We start from the raw sequence: 18211 nt of genomic DNA, 5'->3' as shown, positions 1-18211 counted from the left end.
AGCTGTCCTACATCTGTGTCTTTGCTCTTGCAGTCACTTCAATCGGAGTGCCCCCAGTTTAGGGCTTTAAAGAGCAAAAGTCTAGGAGTGCTAAGTATCAAAAGTCTTGCCTACTTCTTATATTTCCACCAAATAAAGGAATCTTGTGTTGTTATCAGGATGGAAACACAATATTTAGTTACTTTGCTTTAAAATTGGACCACAGTGGTATCTTACTCTGAGGGAACAAGAGAGAGGTCCAATTTATCCTTGCTAGAGTTTGTCTATCCTTTTCAAAAGGATATCTGAGGGGGAGCGCGAGGCTGAGTCTGGCTCCAGGAGGGGAGATGGGAGCAGAGACTGAGCAGGAGGCGGGGAGACTGTGGTTGTTGCCATGGCGACGAGCAGCGGGCTGGTGGTGCTGCTGCCGGCTTGTGTTGCTGAGTGGGAGAGAACCACCTTCCTTCTGGATGGGTGGAGCTGCGGACAGAAAAATCTGAGTTGACCAATTTAACTCTCTAGTTGAGAGCTTAAACTGTATCTCCACAGATACAGCCAATGTTTGTTGAGCACCGACAAAGTGGTTGGCAATGTGCTGGATACATTAGATTTCATGTGTGTAAACCCAAAAAAGTAGGGACTAACATCTCAGTTTGAAATGTGAAGAAAGTAAGTTCGAAGTGGGTTAATAATTTGTCAATTACCTAGTTAAAAAGGCAGGACTAGGGTTTAAACCCAGATCTTTAATTCAATTGAATTTACTTACAATGTAAACCTATTTCTACTAAGCCGCAATGATGCCTGCCAAGTGACAAAGCAGGAAAATTGTGTCCATCTGAATAATGCAAGCTTAGGAAATCCATGGTTAACCCAAGCTTGGACATTTTATAGTTCTCCTTCTCTTGCAAGTTTTCTAGGAAAATAATTGACGTTAAAGCTTTCTTTCCTTCATTTAAAACTGAACTGGTTTTCTGATAACAAATTAAGAAAGTATCCAATATGACAGGTTTCAGTGTATTTTGCACTGCTGTTATAGTATTAATGACTTATTGACTGTAAATATTTTATAGATAACGCAAAAGTCATGGAATTACCTCACCTGTTCTTTTTCTTCCAAAATAGGAGAAACCTCTGAATTTTTAACAGTAACCATTTATTGCCAGTAAAATAAATAATATCAAGATACTAAAGGCCCTAATTGGGGTTCCCTGGTGGCTCAGAGGTTAAAGCGTCTGCCTCCAATGTGGGAGACCAGGGTTTGATCCTTGGGTTGGGAAGATCCCCTGGAGAAGGAAATGGTAACCCACTCCAGTATTCTTGCCTGGAAAATCCCATGGATAGAGGAGCCTGGTAGGCTACAGTCCATGGGGTCACAAAGAGTTGGACATGACTGAGCGACTTCACTTCACTTCAAAGGCCCTAATATTTCTATTCTGATTCTCATCTTTAATCTAATAAATTGGCATTTGTCCTTTTTGAACATGTATGTACTGTGTAGTGATTCAGAGCATGAATTCACACTCCAGCTTTACCATTTACTAGCTGTGTGGCTAGGCAATTTAACCTCTTAGACCTTAATTATTTATCTGTAAAATAGGGATAATATTACTACGTAAACCTCTTTGGGGTCACAAAGAGTTGGACATCACTGAGTGACTGAACTGAACTGAAACACGAGAATGTTGTATGTAGTAAACAAAATTTATTTTTGAGACAAATTATGCCAAATGCATAGCACAGTACTCGGCACACTGTGGCACTTTATGAGTATATGCCTACATATGTATGTATCATTTACAGAAACGAATCATGTTATATATTGAACTATAATTCTCACTTAACAAAACATCTTAAGACATATAGCCATGTCTTTATGCAAGGAGTCACTCTATCATTTGCTGAGTGATACTCTATAAGACGATGTGTCCTCATGGTGTGTGTCTGTGGAGGGAGAAAAAGCAAGCTCTCTGCTGTCTGTTTCCAAGGGCACTAATCCCATCATGGATGCCCCAACCACATGATCTATCTAATACTAATTACCTCTCAAATGCCCAACATCATCACACTGGGGTTAGAGTTTCAACTGTAAATTTGGGGGAGATGCAAACATTTGGTTCATACTACATTGAACAAAGAGACCAGTTTTTAAATTGTGAGTGTTAATATGCATCATCAGAGTTTCTGCAATTTACACTCCTACCAAAACAGGTGAGAGTTCCCATTTCTCTACATCTTGTTAGCAGTTTTCATTACAACTCATTTCATTCTTTGATAATCTGATAAAGCACCACAACTAATTTTGGTTTGCATATACTTGATTATGCCTGAGGATAGACATTCTTTATTTATTGGTGAACCATTTATTTATTTATTTATTGGTGAACCATTCTCCATTTGTGAATTTCCAGTATGCTTCTGTTGACTTTTCTATCTTAATGTTTCTCTCATTGATTTCCACGAGTTATTTACATGCTGTAAATATTAACTCTTGTCTGTCGATACTCCTCCATACCGTGTTTTCCCGGGGCATCCAGACTTGACTGTTACAAAGCTTATTATATTCTAAACTGTTCAGTGTGGCTCCTTGCTTACACAGTCACACGTTTTACAAGGGATGGTCTATTCTTATCTTATTCAGAGCTTAGTCCTCAGCACCAGCCACAGTGCCTGGTCCACAGTTACGGCTCCAGAGCCATCAAGTATATTAATTAATAACATATATGTTGCAAGTATTTACCACTACATATTATTTTTCTTTCAACTATTTCTGGCATCTTGGCCACACCATTTTTAACTTGTATAATCAGATTTGTCTAGTTGTCTACAATTCTCAAGTTCTCACCATGTATACACATGCCTTCTTCAATCCTAAATGATGAAAATAGACCTCTGTAATATATGTATTGTCTTAATTTTTGCAATTAACTCTTTAACCTGACAATTATTTGTGTGTGTTTGAGGCAGATATACAATTTTATTTTCCTCTAAATAAAGACCATGCTATTTATTGAATAATCTAACTCTTTGCCACCAATGTGAATTGGAACCCTTATCATACTCTATATAAGATGTTACATCTGTATGTTTTGGTATGTGATAAGGCAAATCTCCATTTTTCCTGAAACTTCTTTTCCTAGTCTTATTCAGGGACACAGCCAGGTAAATATGCTGTGAATTTATCAAGTCTCTTTTGAGTCCAATCAATCCCTAGCAAGTAAGCCAATGAGCAGGGCATTGGATCAGAAAAAATTATCTTTCAATCAGGCTGCCCTCATTAGTTTTCCAGCTTTCAGATGCACAGCTTTGAAAGATCCATAATCATAGCTATCTGACCTGCTTCACAGAGGCATTGTGAGACAAGAGAGTGCAAATTAACCTGCATATTAAAGGTGCTTTACAAATGAAGCTTCTGGGAAGTAAAAATCAGTCGTATTGTTTATTATTGACAAGTATCCCACCCTTTCATCTCGAGAAGATTTACTTAAATTGATTGGAAATAGATCAGTAGCCTTCTGTGGTGAATCGTGGCAAATCACTGCACACTTTTTCCTGTCTTCAGTCCCAGTTGTTCTCTCCACTGCCCGTGGATGAGGACTCCCACAGAATGAATCAAACGCCGAAGGGGCTCCGGTCAAGTCTGGTGCTCCTCTGTTTGTGGCAAAGCTCCGAGTCTGCCACCAATCAGCATAATCCCACAGCCTTTCCTTCTCGGCAGGATCCCAGGGGAGACCGGGGAAGCCCTGTGGGCATTCCCAGACAGGCTGGATTAGGACGGATAGGAGAGATGTGTCTTGAATATGCTATTCCTTTCCTGAGGCTTCTGTGACAAAGCACTGGAATTGTGCTTAACACAACAGAAGCGTATCGTCTCACGGCTGCCGAGGCCGGCAGTCTGAAATCGGTGTCAGCGGGGTCGAGCTGCCTGGGGGATCTGAGGAGGACCCCCCGGGACTCCCGGCCTCCGGGAGCCTCAGCACTCCTGAGCCTGGGGCCGCATCACTGCAGTCTCCACTCTGCGTCACTTTGCTTCCTGCTGGCTATGTTTTCCCTTCTGTCTCTTGTAAGTATATTTGTGTTAGATTTAGGGCCCATCCAGATAATCCACTTCATCTCGAGTTGTTTAACTACATCTTCAAAGACCCTTTTCCCGCTTTAGGTAACATTAGCAGACTCCAGGGGTTCGGACATGGACAAATCTTTTGGGAACCAACCCCCTCCCCACCTACACACACCCTCTTCACCCCACTACAGAAGCCTGTATTGTCAGAAGAGATCAGTCTCCGTGGATGCAGTGCTTTATCACTTTGAGATGTAACGGGCTACAGCTGATATTAGCCAAATGGAAGTTCATTACTAAACAGTGGGCATCAAGTTCTGACATCTTTCTCTTTATAAAATATACATAGAGTGTCTTTCAGATTCAAACTTGACTGAGGTCGAATTCAAAGATATACATTTAATTATCTCCTCCCCACCCCCACTCCAAATCTTTACACTTTACGTACAAAAGAGTCACGAGGGGATCACCAGATTAACACGTTCCTTGCTTCAAATGACCATGATGCATTACTGGAAAGTGAAAGTCACTCAGTCGTGTCTGACTCTGCAACCCCGAGGATATACAGTCCATGGAACTCTCCAGGCCAGAAGACTGGATGTGCGAGTGTACGCTTAGTCGCTCAGTCTTGTCTGACTCTTTGCGACCCCCATGGACTGTAGCTCTCCAGGCTCCTCTGTCCATGGGATTCTCTAGGCAAGAATGCTGGAGTGGGTTGCCATGCCCTCCTCCAGGGGATCTTCCCAACCCAGGTCTCCCACATCACAGGTGGATTCTTTACCAGCTGAGCCACCAGGAAAACCCTGCATTATTGGAACAAGATATAAGTCCCATCGCCAACCTTCTCATCAAATCCTCTTTGCATAAGGCAGGATCTCAGGCACTTATCTCAAGGCAGCCTATGTTTTTTCCTAAGCAATCCTTTCCCTTAATCTTTCAGGGTAAAGCTACACCAGGCCTGATTTTTACCACAGATGGCCGAAGACTAAGACTCCCTGAGATTAAAATGACTTCTCATCTTCGTCCTGCAATGGAAGACTCTCTTGTTCCCTAGGTCCCCGCGCTGATTGCAAGCCCACAGTGTGTAGGAGCTGTCTGTGCTGATTCGCAGCTTGAAATGCAATCCGTTGGGGATTTTTATGTTACTCTTCACATTCAGCCTTCAGTCTTCCCAGAGAAAGCTTCAGGCTCAGGTGGTTTCAGTGGAAGGAAACCCTGGCATTCACAAAAACAGAACAAAAATAAGTTAAACAGATACTATATTCCCATTCTGAAACATCTTTCTGCCCAGAGGTGCCGTACCCCCAACATGCAGAAATAGGACTTCAAAAGGTTATCTGGCGAGAGCTGTGAGTGTTGCCATGGAGAACTGGTAAAAAATGCATTTTATTTGATCAGTTAAAATAGCTTTTTGTAAACCAGAAGAAGTGTTTGGGGAACCTTTTAATTTGGAAGCTTGGCAGTGTGGCTTTAATGAGCAGATCAGGGAAAAAAAAGATTTCTTAGGAGTTGAGTGACTTTTGCAAGGACCTAATGTTACTTTTTACAGAATTAAGACCAGAATCTAGATTATCACACTCCCTAGTCTAGACCGCCTTGCACTTCTGCCACGTTTTCCATTCTTTTATGATTAGAATATTCTGAACATTGACTGAAGTGGGGATTCTACATCAAGTGGACTCTACAGTCAGATAGATAAAAAGTCTACTTTCTTCTCTTATGGACCATTAGGAAATATTTTCAGCTTTGTGGGCCATATGGTCTCTGTCACAACTACTCAACCCTGCCATACAGTAGCCATAAACAGTATGCAACAAATGGCATGACTGTGTTCCATTAAAACTTTATTTGTACAAACAGGCAGTAGGTTAGCTTTAGCCTGTGGATTATAGTTCTCAGATCCTCAAGAGACCAAGACTGGAACTTCATTTCACTAGCCTTCACTTTCTTTTTCTGTAAAATGGGTATAATAACAGTACAGCCTTTATGCAATGGCTGTAAGGCATTCCTAAATACGCCATGGATTTACAGTACCTGGCACATAACACTCGTTAAGTGCTGGCAATTATTTTTATCATCCTCTTATTTGACTTTTGGTCATACCTCCTGAACAGGAAGAGAAAAAGGAGTCAACACCTAGTGCTTTCTTTTCCCTGCCCCTGACATCACCTGCTGGCTGCCCCGAGCCCCCGCAGCCTTGCACGCGTGGCCAGGCAGCTGACTGTCACAGCCCCACAGATGGCAGCACCAGACTCCGCAGGCCCCAGACAGACGCTTGCCTTCCACTTGGAGCTCTGGCAAGTCTGGAACCCCTACAGCCTCCTGGCTCTGTGATGCCAGATGCTCAAATAGGTAGTTTTCTTTTTAAATACTGAAAAGCGCTCATTTTCCTGGTTTATTTCTGGAGACTTTAATGAAGCCAGGTGCAGTTTTAAAGGCCAGGCACTTGTGCCTGTGGCCCTGGCCCCTTGCGTTCCCTTCTAAACTGAAATGTCCCCAAACGGCTCTGCTTTGGCCATATTGTCGAAGCTGAAAGAACTGGGGCCACAACTGTTGGAACCTCACTCACCTCTCATCTCCAAAAGGGTGGGGCTCAGGATAAGATGGACTAGTCTTCACCTTACACAGGTTTACTGACTTACAAACCCTCATCACGTTTCAGTGACACAGGCCCAAGAAAACCGCATATGACAAAGTTCTACTAAACTTGAAACTATTAGACCCTTTTAAAGCTCAAAGTATTTTAACAATGTGTCTCATTAGTTCTTCGATTCTTAGCTGGGTGACAACACTCCCGAGTTTGTAGAGACAGCCCTGAAGACCCTGCCAGTGGACTAACAGGAGGGGCTGGTGCCTGCGATCCCCTGGACCGCTGCTCTGCCCAAGCCTAGAGGGGATGCTGCTATTTCACTGAGAAGACCACTGCGGGGTCCTGGAGTCAACGGCCTCACACACAAGAAACTTACATTTCCTACCTGTCTTGATCAAACATCACATGGCTATGGTGAAAACAATTAATATGGATACACATTTCCTTTTCTTCACAATGACTGACAATTATTAAGGTTTCCTGAAAACGGAACTCATACTTCTTTCCTTCCACCTTCTTAGATGTGCTCACCAGTCAATATGCACATGGATACCACCCTATCTCCGTTTTCTTCTGTAGGTTCAGAGTCTAAATACAGAGTAGGAGGGGCCTTTAAATTACACAAAAACATTTCCAGCCTAACTTCCAGTGACTTCCGCTCACCACACTTCCCACAGACACGAGCTTTCTTGTCTTATGTGCTGGGGTCACCCCCACTCCCCACGTCTAGCTGGTGATACACTTCCATCCGCCCACCCAGCTCACGCCCGCCGACCCTCCCTCGGCACTCCAGGTGGACGCTGAGTCCCCTTCCCCTGGGCTCCGGGCACCCCACGTTTATGCCGCCAGCACTAAGGGGCCCTCTCAGCCTCTGACCTCACAGCCCCGTAAGTCCAGGCAGGATCTCTCTCCCTCACTAGACAGGAGAGCCAGACGATTCAAATCCCACTCCCCTAGAGTGCAGAGCGGGTACCCCGCTCAAATGCCAACTCCTACCAACGTTTATTGGAACTCAATGCAAAATCTACAACCAACTGGCATCAGACTCTATTAAAGGGAGTCTACACATTCAATGAAGAGGAATTTGTAGATTTTCCTTAATAAACTTCAAACTAATCATATTAACTGCTTTAAAAATCCATTTAGGAAGACAAAATAAACAAATAAGTCAAATTGCTTTTTTTGAAATCTCCCTTCCACACAGCCATCCCGACAAGATTTCAATCCTGCATCTGACAAGGATATCCATCCCAAGGAAGGCAAGTACTCTGATCTTCTGCTCCAGGGGAGGCGGGCAAGTTTTGGATCAAACAAAGGCCTCCCTGCAACTTCAGATCATGCTTTGAAAGCCAACCAATGAAGGTTGCATTTGGTTTAGTGAAAGTGTTTCACACATCCAGACCCTAGAGACTCGTCTTGCTTGCTAGCATTGCCGTTTAGATTTGGGATCAGAAAACGAGCCCCGGGACCACACTGATGACTCCAGATTCAGAAAGCTACCCAGGGTGTGGGGGCCAGGATCGCCAGGCTCCTCGGGGGACGCTTAACGTCGGCGCTTAAAAGCAGCGCTGTTGGAACTGCCTTCCTTCGCCCAGTTTGGAGATTCAGAAGTTCACTTACAGTCCTCCAATGAGAGAGGTCTACTGGAAAAACTCTTACAGTACCTGAAGAGGTAGCCGACGCACTTCACACAGGCCCGGCCACCTGGCCCCCAGCCCCCCGCGGCAGGCCCTGCTCACCGTCTGTAAGGCTCGCCTCCCCGCGCAGAAGCAGCCTGAAGCGCCCTGAACCGCGCAGAAGCAGCCCGAGCCGCCCGGAACCGCCCTGAACCGCGCAGAAGCAGCCCGAGCCGCCCGGAACCGCCCTGAACCGCGCAGAAGCAGCCCGAGCCGCCCGGAACCGCCCGGAACCGCACTGAGCTGGCACTCAGGGCGGGGCCGAAGGAGCTCTGTGCCCTTTGGGCATGTTCCCGGGACACACGTCCTGGATTCCTTTTGCCTTTGTTATCTTTTCATCGTACACTTGAGGAAAGTGCCTACGCAATATCATTAGGAACAGGTTCATTAAACATTCTGAGCAGACGCGCAGGGCGGTGGGAGCAATAGGGACGCAGTAAGAGGCTGTGTTCCGGGCACTCCCCTGAAGCCTCAGCCGGCACGCGCGCGGCGCACCACTCTGAGCAGCGTGCGGCGCCGAGGCAGCCGTGAGGAGCGTCCGTTTAAACGCCTTCGGTTCTCTGTGACGCAACACCGAATGGACTCCAAGGGGCTGAAACACTAACGCGCCGTGACTTCGCGTGACGAGAGGGTGGGGGCTGGCTCACTCGGGGCTCAGCACCAGCAGGGGCCCACCAGGCCCTGCTCGCTCCCATTCGGCCCTCAGGCGCGTCTCTGCAGGGCGCAAAGTGGCTGCCGCCGCTCCGGCGTCAACACCACGCAAAGCCGCCTTGGAACGTGGCTGCGTGAGGATGGGGTGCTCTCCCCTTTGAAGACGGAGCAGTCCTCCCCCGAAGTCCCCAGCTGACGCCTCCTGGCAGTTCACTGGCTAAAACTGTGTCACAAGCTAATTCTTAAATCAGTCATCAAGGCTATAGAAAGAAATCGTGACTGATTTGGACCAATTACAGTCTACCTCCTGAGGCTCATGACTATCCGATACGTGAATAAAATCAGGATTTTATTAGCAAAGAAGCTAGAGGGCCAGTGGCTGGTTGTGAGGCAAGTATAATATCTTCCATAAGGAGGTCACCTCCTTGAGGGAAATTAGGAATGCAGCTCGAAACATTTATGCTTTAATTTCGGGTAGTGGGAATTTATTGAGGGTTTTCTGAGCGGGAAAATACCATGAACAAATATTGTTCAATACTATTGAGATGTAAGGGACTTCTCAGCCTTCTATTCTGAAAATTGCAATTGTCTCAATATTCAATGGTGATAAACATTTTCATAAATTTATTGAACACTTATTTTCTGAATGCCTGCTGTTCCAAGTGTGGAAATACAAAGTGAACAGACAGCTGGGGTCCCTGCCCTCAGTAGCGCTTACATTCCACTGGGGAAGGCAAACTGACTTTTCACACTTGGCTCTGTTAAGAAGAAAAGAAGCGGGGTAATAAAACACTCAGTGAGGAAGTAGGGGTAGACTAGTATAAACGGGCTGGTCCAGGGGATTCTCGAGAAAGTGACAGTGAACTGGAGCAGAATACCAGGAGCCTACTACAGGAAGGCGTGAGAGCAGAAACGCTGGAGCACGGGGGACACGGGCAAGGAACAGCAGGAGCAGCGTGTGGAGCTTCCCTGCTCGCCACGTCCTTGCCAACACTTATTTCTTGCCTTTTTGATAACAGACCTTCTGACAGGCGTGAAAGACTTTCCTTCTTGGAAAATGTTCCAGGCCAGTGCTTTAGCATGCATGTTAATCCTCTGGGGAGGGGTCTTGCCAACACGTGGGTGGTGATTCAGCAGGTCTGGGGGTGGGCCTGAGACTCTGCATCCCTAACAAGCTCCCAGGTGATGCCCATGCTCCCGGTTTGAAGGCCACACTGTGTGGCAGGATTGTAGCCCAAGGTGCCCAATCCACGAAAAATGCAAACAGCATGGATTTTTAGTTGTTTTCCCTACTGGTCTCTTATATACCACGTGCTCCAGACCACTGTCAATACTGTAGACACATGCTGCTATTCAACTAGAACGAGGTGTTCAGTTCCTTAGTTGCACGCAGCACATCTAGATGTTGGTGGACCACACGTGGCTAGTGGCCACCACACTGGACGGCACACGTAGAAAGAACCCTGCCATTATCACAGAAATGTTTTATTGGAGAGCGCTGCCCCAAACAGAAGGAACTCTTTCTAGTTCTTCAGGCTTGCTGCTACCATGTCTTCCCTTATTCTGGTTTTTACAGAGAACATGCATATTCTTTCTACCTGCTGAAGTCAAATGTATCTTTAAGGAACTATTTCAAGCCTATCTCTTGTATGGAACCTTTCCTGAAATTAAAGCTAAGTGTGCTTTCTGCTTCCTTAAAATCTGCACATTTGTTTCTTCTCAGCGATGTATTTCTTACTGTATTTTGCTTACTTAGTATCCAAAGTACCCTAGTATCCAACTCCCTTTCCTCTGGTTGTTTGGATGGGGTAGGGGGTAAGGGGAGGTCTATTTCTCATGTGTTTCGTCCACGTGATTCAGTTGAACCTAACCCTACCGCTAGTCATCGTCATTAGGATATAAGCAAGATGACCGCCAGTACTGTCGACTCTGGGACATCTGCTGACAACCCGAATGAAGGCGCCCTCACCAGTGGGCTCACGAGGCCGGCTGGGTGCAGGTCTGGCTCTGCTGGAAGCCATCTTGCCATTACGCGCGCGGTCCTTGCCTGAGACGAGAACAACTCAGAGGAAAGCAAGGTAAGAGGAAAAACCACATCCTGGATGACATCACCCTATCGTTGCTTCCAGCTGTATTTGAAGTTCTATCTCCCCTTGACGTTTGTTACTGGGAGCAATAAGTCACTGATTTTTGCTCAAGCCGATGTACACTGAAGGAGCCTCATCCACTAGTCACTTCGGCCACTCCTGCAGCCATTTACAGTCACACCCTTAGTTGGTTTCACATCACAGCTTTGTAGGAGGAATGTCAGCACATGCCCATCTAAACTAAATTTTTCTTTACCCGTTTTAACTTTCAATTTTGGCATGTTGATAATCAAATAACATGGGGCCAAATTTTTTTCATCATCTGATGATGAAATTAGTATTTTTATTAGTATTTATCTAGGGTTTTACAGCTCAGTGTATATATATTACAAACCGATTAGTCTCTCCAGTTTGTAAGTCACCCCAAACAAGTATAAATTTCCTAGTTAGCGTGTATTCTTTGCCTGGCTAACACATATGTGAATTATGTATCCCTCTCCCTCCCCCACCTCCTGGCTTTGAGGAAATTCCCCTAAAGCCACTAAGCTGCGTGCTGGCCTGGGCTGGCAGACTGGAGGGTGTCTTCAGACTCCCACCCTTCCAACACGACTTACCTTCCGCATCCACTCACAGACCTTCTGCTTCACATCTTGGCGTACTCTCATCTTATCCTGGAATACATGGATGTGACCACGATCTCCCTGCTCCTTACTGGCTCAGAAGGTCCCATAGGCACAGTGTTCCTGGAAAGGCTCCTGAACCCCAACCTCAAAGCTGATCCAAACCCAGACGTGAAATTCACTACCACCACTGCCTGCCAATTGCCTGCTATTGGGTTGGCCAAAAAGTTCCTTTGACTTTAAGTAAAAATAAAAGACACATTTTTCATTTTCACCAAGAACTTTATTGAACAATGTATTCACCATTTTGTTCCACTACCTTCTGCCATTTTCAGGCAACTTCATAATTTCATCTTCCCCAAACTTTTAATCTTTTTGAGCAAAGAACTGTTTCAAGTGTGTTTATAGTCTTCCAGGGAACTGAAAATTTTTTTCCATTAAGAGAATTCTGTAAAGATGAAAATAAATGGAAATCCAAAGGTCTGGAGAAATACCTGGATGAATCAGAACTTCCCAGTCAAGCTGTAACAGTTTTTGCCTGGTCATCAAAGTAACACGTGGCCTTGTGCAATCCTGGGGGAGATGATGCGTTTTCTGTTGACTAATCCCGGATGCTTTTCCTTGAGCGCTGCTTTCAGTTGATCTAACTGGGAGCGGTACTTGTTGGAATTAATCATTTTCCAGCAAGAGCTCATAGAGAGGACTCCCGTCCAATCCCACCATAGAGAAAATGTCACCTTCTTTGGTGTGACTGGTGGTGGTTCATTTTGCTTGCCTCACAATCTCTTCCCTTCCACATCACTGTACAGTATCTATTTTTCATCACCCAATATGATTTGTTTTAAAAAACAGAACATTTTTATTACCTTTCATTAGAGAACTGTACATGAAAATATGGTCAAGAAGATTTTTTTCTTAACTTATGTGGAACTCAAACATCATAGGGATTAACATAACCGAGCTGGCACAAGTGATTTTCAGTGCTTGATTTGGGTATTTTGAGTGCGGCAGCTATCTCCCTGTGGTATACGCTGATTGTTCTCAATGTCTCCATTTGATTGCTATCAACTTCAACTGGTGTACATGACTGAGGAATATTGTCCAGCAAGAAACATCCAGCATGAAACTTCGCAAACCACTTTTGAAAAGTTAGCTCAGTCACAACACCTTCTTCATTCACTGCATAGATATTTTGTGTGTGTGTTTCAGTTGCATTTTTACCTTTCTTGAATAATAAAGCATAATATGCCAAAAATGTTGCTTTTTCTTCCATCTTCAATATTAAAATGGCTACACATCAATTCACCAACTGATTTTTTTTTAAATACATGTTGATATGACAGTAGTCACAACACAGTGTAACAAAATTGTTTTGAAGATAAAGACAACTAAAGTGCTACTAGAAACATCTATCTTAGAGGAAAACACTGAATAAACTTTTTGGCCAACCCAACAGAAATGGACTGAAGGAGGAGCAATTCACTCATGACAGAAGACAAAACAAGCCCCTCCTCTACTCAACCCACCACAACATTTAATATATCTTGTTTACAAAATAAGATTTAAGAACTACTCTAGAGGACCACGCACGTGGTAAGATTTATCTTTTATTAGATATCTTATATTACATATTCCCAAAAAGATATAAAATCTTCCAAGAGAAAATATCAAAACCTATTGATTTCAAGGAAAGCAACATAATCAAAATGAAAGCAAAAATTTTCTTCCATACAAAGGAATGTGAAAACGTTTTAGCACAAATACAACAAAGACATGGGAAGGTAATTACAATGTTTTACAACACATTTTACAGCATTTTGTTTTAATCAGTATTTGCAGAAAACAAGGATGCTGAGTTCTCAAACACTGCAGTTATAACCCCAAATTAAATTTTCAAAAAAAAAGAGAGAAAGTAATGAACTACTTAACTACTTGGTCAACTGAACATCTGCGATAATGAATGTAATAAAACCTAAGCAAACAAATATGCCACTGAGATCACAACTGAGTGTATGATTTTTAGCGTGTGCCAGGGACACTAAATTATTTAATCAGTTCTTGACCACAACCCAAAGCAAAAGCATCCTCTCTTCATTTCCCTGATGATTGATTCTAAAAATAAAAAGCAGAAACTTGCTGGTGAAAGAGAATTTCTGCTTTACCTGTTAGCAGCTGGTGACAACACACACTGAGTAAGACCCCGACGGAACACAGGACAGCTCCATCGTCAAACAACCAGGAGGGGCAGAACCACTGCTATTGCATCAAGACTTTTTATTTCAATTGATCAGAGGTTCCAGAACAATTAAGTACAACCACTTGAACCAAAGAACACAGTGAACTCCTTTAGGAAGGTTTTACACTTAAGATGCAATGAAAATACTGATCTTATTCCTGGGATTTGTGTCTGGCAATCCTAATGTCTGTAGATGTTCACAGAAAGTAAGTTTGTTTTTTGTTTTACTTGTTTATCCCCCCAAAACAAGGAAGGAAACTTACAGTACGTGTTTATTGCAAGAAATTACTCTCTTGTAATATCTTCATCAACACTAGTATTATTTCCTTAATAATTAAAGGCGAAAGAAGTTTATGAACTTAATGCAACAATAATCTAAGGAGCTGCATCTTGACTGAAAATACAGATGATAACCAGGCTACATGATATAACAGAAATGATGTTTTATTTCTATATGAAGATGTTGGAATGGTAGGAGGTAAAATGGAAGTTATAAGTCAGATAATACTAAACGTGTTAGTTAACGCACGTTTCAGCAGTGCACCTAGTCAAGAATCCTTTCTATGCTAAAATGGAATGCTCTAAATGTTGGTTTTATTTTAATGTCAAGTTAACAATGATCCCAAATAAATTTTATCAAAAGTATTGTAATGGCACGTAGGTTTAGAACTTCACTTTGAGGTTAGCATATACAAAAGTTTGAAATTCACTGAACAAACGTATTTTTCAATATGGTAAATTATGATGAGTTACATATAAGTGGGTTTCAAAATGGTCTATTTTAAAGCAGTCTCTCTTCAAAATGGTGAACTCTTGTGAAATGAAAACAGTATGTGGATTCTGCTTGTTACAAAATCCTTGCTTCAAGTTGCAGTCTCCTTGGCAGCAGCATATTTTAATTAACAATATTTTTCTTCCTTGTTTTGTTTTCTGACATCTCAGTACATTCAAATAGTCAAAATGTTTAGAGTAACATCACCACAAATTTAATGAAACAGATCAGAACGTGTCCAGCATTGTCAGGCAAAAATTATGCAATTCACGTGTCATAGAAAGTACTCGCCCCTCCCCCCAGACACCCCCCACCTCCCCCAACAGCAATACGGACACCAAAAGATTTAACAAGACTTATAAAAAAAATAAGGCACATTTATTCTGATATAGTGATTTTAAAATAGAAAAACCCTCTCAGAACATCTGTATTCAAATGAGCTTGTAAAAAGACACCTTGTGGTACCTAAAAGAGGTCATGGTACCTGTAGAATTGCTTCTCCTAGTTTAGTGACAATGGAATAAATTGCACCTATCCCACATTGTCAAGTAATGAAAATATGCCTCTTTGTCTACTACTGAATGATTCAAAATCTGGTATTTCTGGAAATACTTACAAAGGGTAGGAAGGGAGGGGTCAAGTGGTAGAAAAACATGTAAAAGCAACGATATATATTATCAGGATTGATGGATTGCACTTTTCCACATGTTTCAACACATAAAGATCTTCAAACATGTATGAATGATTGCAACCATTTTGGCCACTAGCTATTACCCACCAGCTTTTTATTCCATTTTGGTAAAAATGGGTATTTTTGTAAAACTAACAAAGGGTCAGCAACATGAATACTTAGAACAATCTCTTCACAACCCCCAACACAGATATAATTAGTTAACATTTAACCTGAGATACAATCTGTTGAGAGGCTGTCTTTAGACATTTCTTCGTTTGTTGCATCAATTCATACTGATGATAGTAGTTCATGGAAGGAACTTAAAAACAAAACTAGTTTGTAGCATGGCTTTTCTTCTCTCCTACTGTACTGGTTTAAGAAAAAGAATCACAGAATTCATGTCCTCACAGTAGCCAGAAGCTAAAATAATGTGCTTCTCTATTGCACGTAAAACCAAGAAGTATATCAAAGCCGATGCTTCCCAATCCAAATCTGAAAGCCAGGTTCACCTCAAGTGGATTCGGAATGTGCTGATTTCCATGGGACTCAAGTTGATTTCACTTATATTTCGGGCGTCTAGAGGAGAGTGCATCAAGGATAATGACGAAGGTATGATACTTACAACAGTGAACTTGCTAAAAAGTTTCTGGACCAATATCTAAAAGGTAAATGATAAAAAAAATTACATGTTTAGAATAACTTTGAAGAAAGACAAGCAGTGCATCTACATATTCAGTGTGAGAAAACATGAAAAGTATGATTGAAGTTCTCTTTTAGCGCAAAAGCAGCGGAAGGGGGAGATTAGTCCGCCTCCACACACTTGAGCATGGAGACTAACTCTGAAGGGAGACTGGAGCCCAGTAACAGAACGCTGTCTTCTGGATCCCTTTTCAGCTGCTTCACAACATACCATGTGCAAGGGCCTTTCTCAATGAAAGAAAGGACTCCACAGTCCAAGAGCTGTAAACGCATCCACACCCCGTTCAGTCAGCACTCACCCCAACAGCGGGGCTTCTCCACCTTCCTCCCTGAGTCAGAAAAGCTGGGGGCAGGCCCCAGGCCCCCAGGAAGGCCCGCAGACACGTGAGTCGTTTACGGGTAGGAAGGTCGTTTGGAAAATGCTATGCTCAGCCTTGCAGGTTCTTCTAGCATGTCTCTCTGGGTCGTACAACCCCCTCAGGACTCACTGCCTCAGTGTCTGAGCACACACGCTCATACCCGTGTCTCAGACACCATGAGAAGGGAGAGAGTAGGCGCGGTGGGACAAGCGAGAGAGCCGTCGGCGCCCCCCGAGCGCCCGTGACATGCGGCGGGGGGCGAAAGAACGGACGCGTGCCGCCCCGCGCCGCTTCAGGCCCCCGCCGCCTTTCACCTTCCCCTTTCTGGAGCCCGTGCTACGCACATGCTAACTGCAGGAGCGAACGGCGCCCCTGGAGTCCGCCCGACACCAGGCCCGCCAGGTCCTGAAGAGCGGGTCGGCTAGCTGCTGCAGACAGCCGCAGCCTGCCGGAGCCAGAGGCCTGAGGCTGAGGCGCCCTTCCCTCCGAGACAGGCTGACGGGGGCCAGCGGCAAGGCCAGCTTCAGAGAAGCCAGAGGGGCGGCCGGCGGTCAGCGGTCAGCCGGAGGACCCGCCGGCCTGCGCGGTGCGGACAGCGGCCTGGGGCCGAGCCGCCCCGCTGAGCGGCCTCACATCCCCGCCGCCCCCACTGCAAGCCTGCACCCGCACTGTGTGCGTGAGCCGCTCAGTCGTGTCCGACTCTGCGGCCCCACGGACAGCAGCCCAGCAGGCTCCTCTGTCCACGGGGTTCTCCAGGAAGAACACTGGCGCGGGCTGCCAGCTCCTTCTCCAGGGCGCCTTCCCGGCCTCCCGCACTGCAGGCGGACTCGTCACCGTCTGAGCCGCGGGGAAGCCTCCACGCAGTCACTTGGCTCCCGCAGGGTTTGCCGTCACTGAACTGGATCAGACCCGAGCCATCTGAGAGAGGTGGGGAGAGCGGGGGGGGGGAAGAAGCCGCTTCGCGGGCTGGAAACGGAAGGCCTAAGAAGCGGTGAGGCCCCGTCTTCAGACATGCACCTGTCTGCCGGGGCAGTCTGATATCGACAAGGAGGAAAGACTGAACACTGGGACGGGGCTTCCTTAAGAAGGGAAAACTTGAACGAACTTGAAGCTGAGGGGAAGGAGTCCGCGGAAAGGCAATGAAACATCTCCTTGCCAGGATTACCTGCAGAAAGTAAGGATTTCAAAGCTACGTCAGCAGGAGAGACAAGCTTTCGGCTCACCTTTCCCCGGGTCGTGGAACACAGCAGCCCGGCGCCTCTGCTAGAGAAGCGGCAGTCGAACCCCTTCCTGTGCAGGATCAAGGCGGCCTCGCTGGAGTGCTTGCCATCCACCTGTGAACGGGCAGAAAGCAAGACACCACAGGGACGCTGAGAGCGACTCTGACCCCGCCGCACAGCCTCGATGCCCCGTCCCCAGCCACAAATGCTCTTGTATCTGAAAGGGACTTCAAGCCCCCCACGCCCATTCAGGCTGGCTGCTGAGCCTGCCCACTCCTCGGCGACACCGCCTTGCCCAGGAGCTCAGACGACATTCTGAGAGTCCTTGGCAAGTCACTCAAGCCTCGGTTCCCTCCAGGGTTCCTAAGGACACGGGCTATCTTTTGTCCACATGTTATATTCCGGTTTGTCAAAGTTTCTTCAAATAAAGCATTTCATTTTAATTTACTTTTAATAAATCCATCAGCTGAATAAAGTATACCTGAATTTGGTCCTTATCTGGTCAGTGAATGATGTATCATCCATCTTAAAACTGAAATATGCTTCTTCACTGAATACTAATTTTTGTTAATTACATTAACATTTTTAATCT

At 44.8% G+C, this 18211-nt stretch overlaps 1 protein-coding gene and 1 long non-coding RNA gene across 2 annotated transcripts in view; one reads left to right on the top strand and one right to left on the bottom strand.

Moving 5' to 3' along the window:
* The first annotated feature begins 10684 nt into the window (after positions 1 to 10684).
* On the top strand, positions 10685 to 11941 carry LOC139033472 (uncharacterized). Its single transcript, XR_011486031.1, has 2 exons — positions 10685 to 11031; positions 11674 to 11941. It is a non-coding gene; the product is annotated as an uncharacterized lncRNA (long non-coding RNA).
* A 1310-nt stretch (positions 11942 to 13251) lies between these two features.
* MAN2A1 (mannosidase alpha class 2A member 1) overlaps positions 13252 to 18211 on the bottom strand; it is a 197235-nt gene continuing 192275 nt past the window's right edge. The window contains exons 21-22 of the mRNA XM_020911732.2: positions 17623 to 17733; positions 13252 to 15999 (exon numbers count right to left, since the gene is read on the bottom strand). Of these exons, the coding sequence (XP_020767391.1) occupies positions 15847 to 15999; positions 17623 to 17733 (264 nt within the window). The 3' untranslated portion in view covers positions 13252 to 15846. The remainder of the gene's footprint in view (positions 16000 to 17622; positions 17734 to 18211) is intronic.

This window comes from Odocoileus virginianus, unplaced genomic scaffold (assembly GCF_023699985.2).
Source record: "Odocoileus virginianus isolate 20LAN1187 ecotype Illinois unplaced genomic scaffold, Ovbor_1.2 Unplaced_Scaffold_8, whole genome shotgun sequence".
Classification (NCBI taxonomy): domain Eukaryota; kingdom Metazoa; phylum Chordata; class Mammalia; order Artiodactyla; family Cervidae; genus Odocoileus; species Odocoileus virginianus.
Note: the sequence above shows the minus strand (reverse complement) of the source record. Positions and strands in the feature narration are given on the sequence as shown.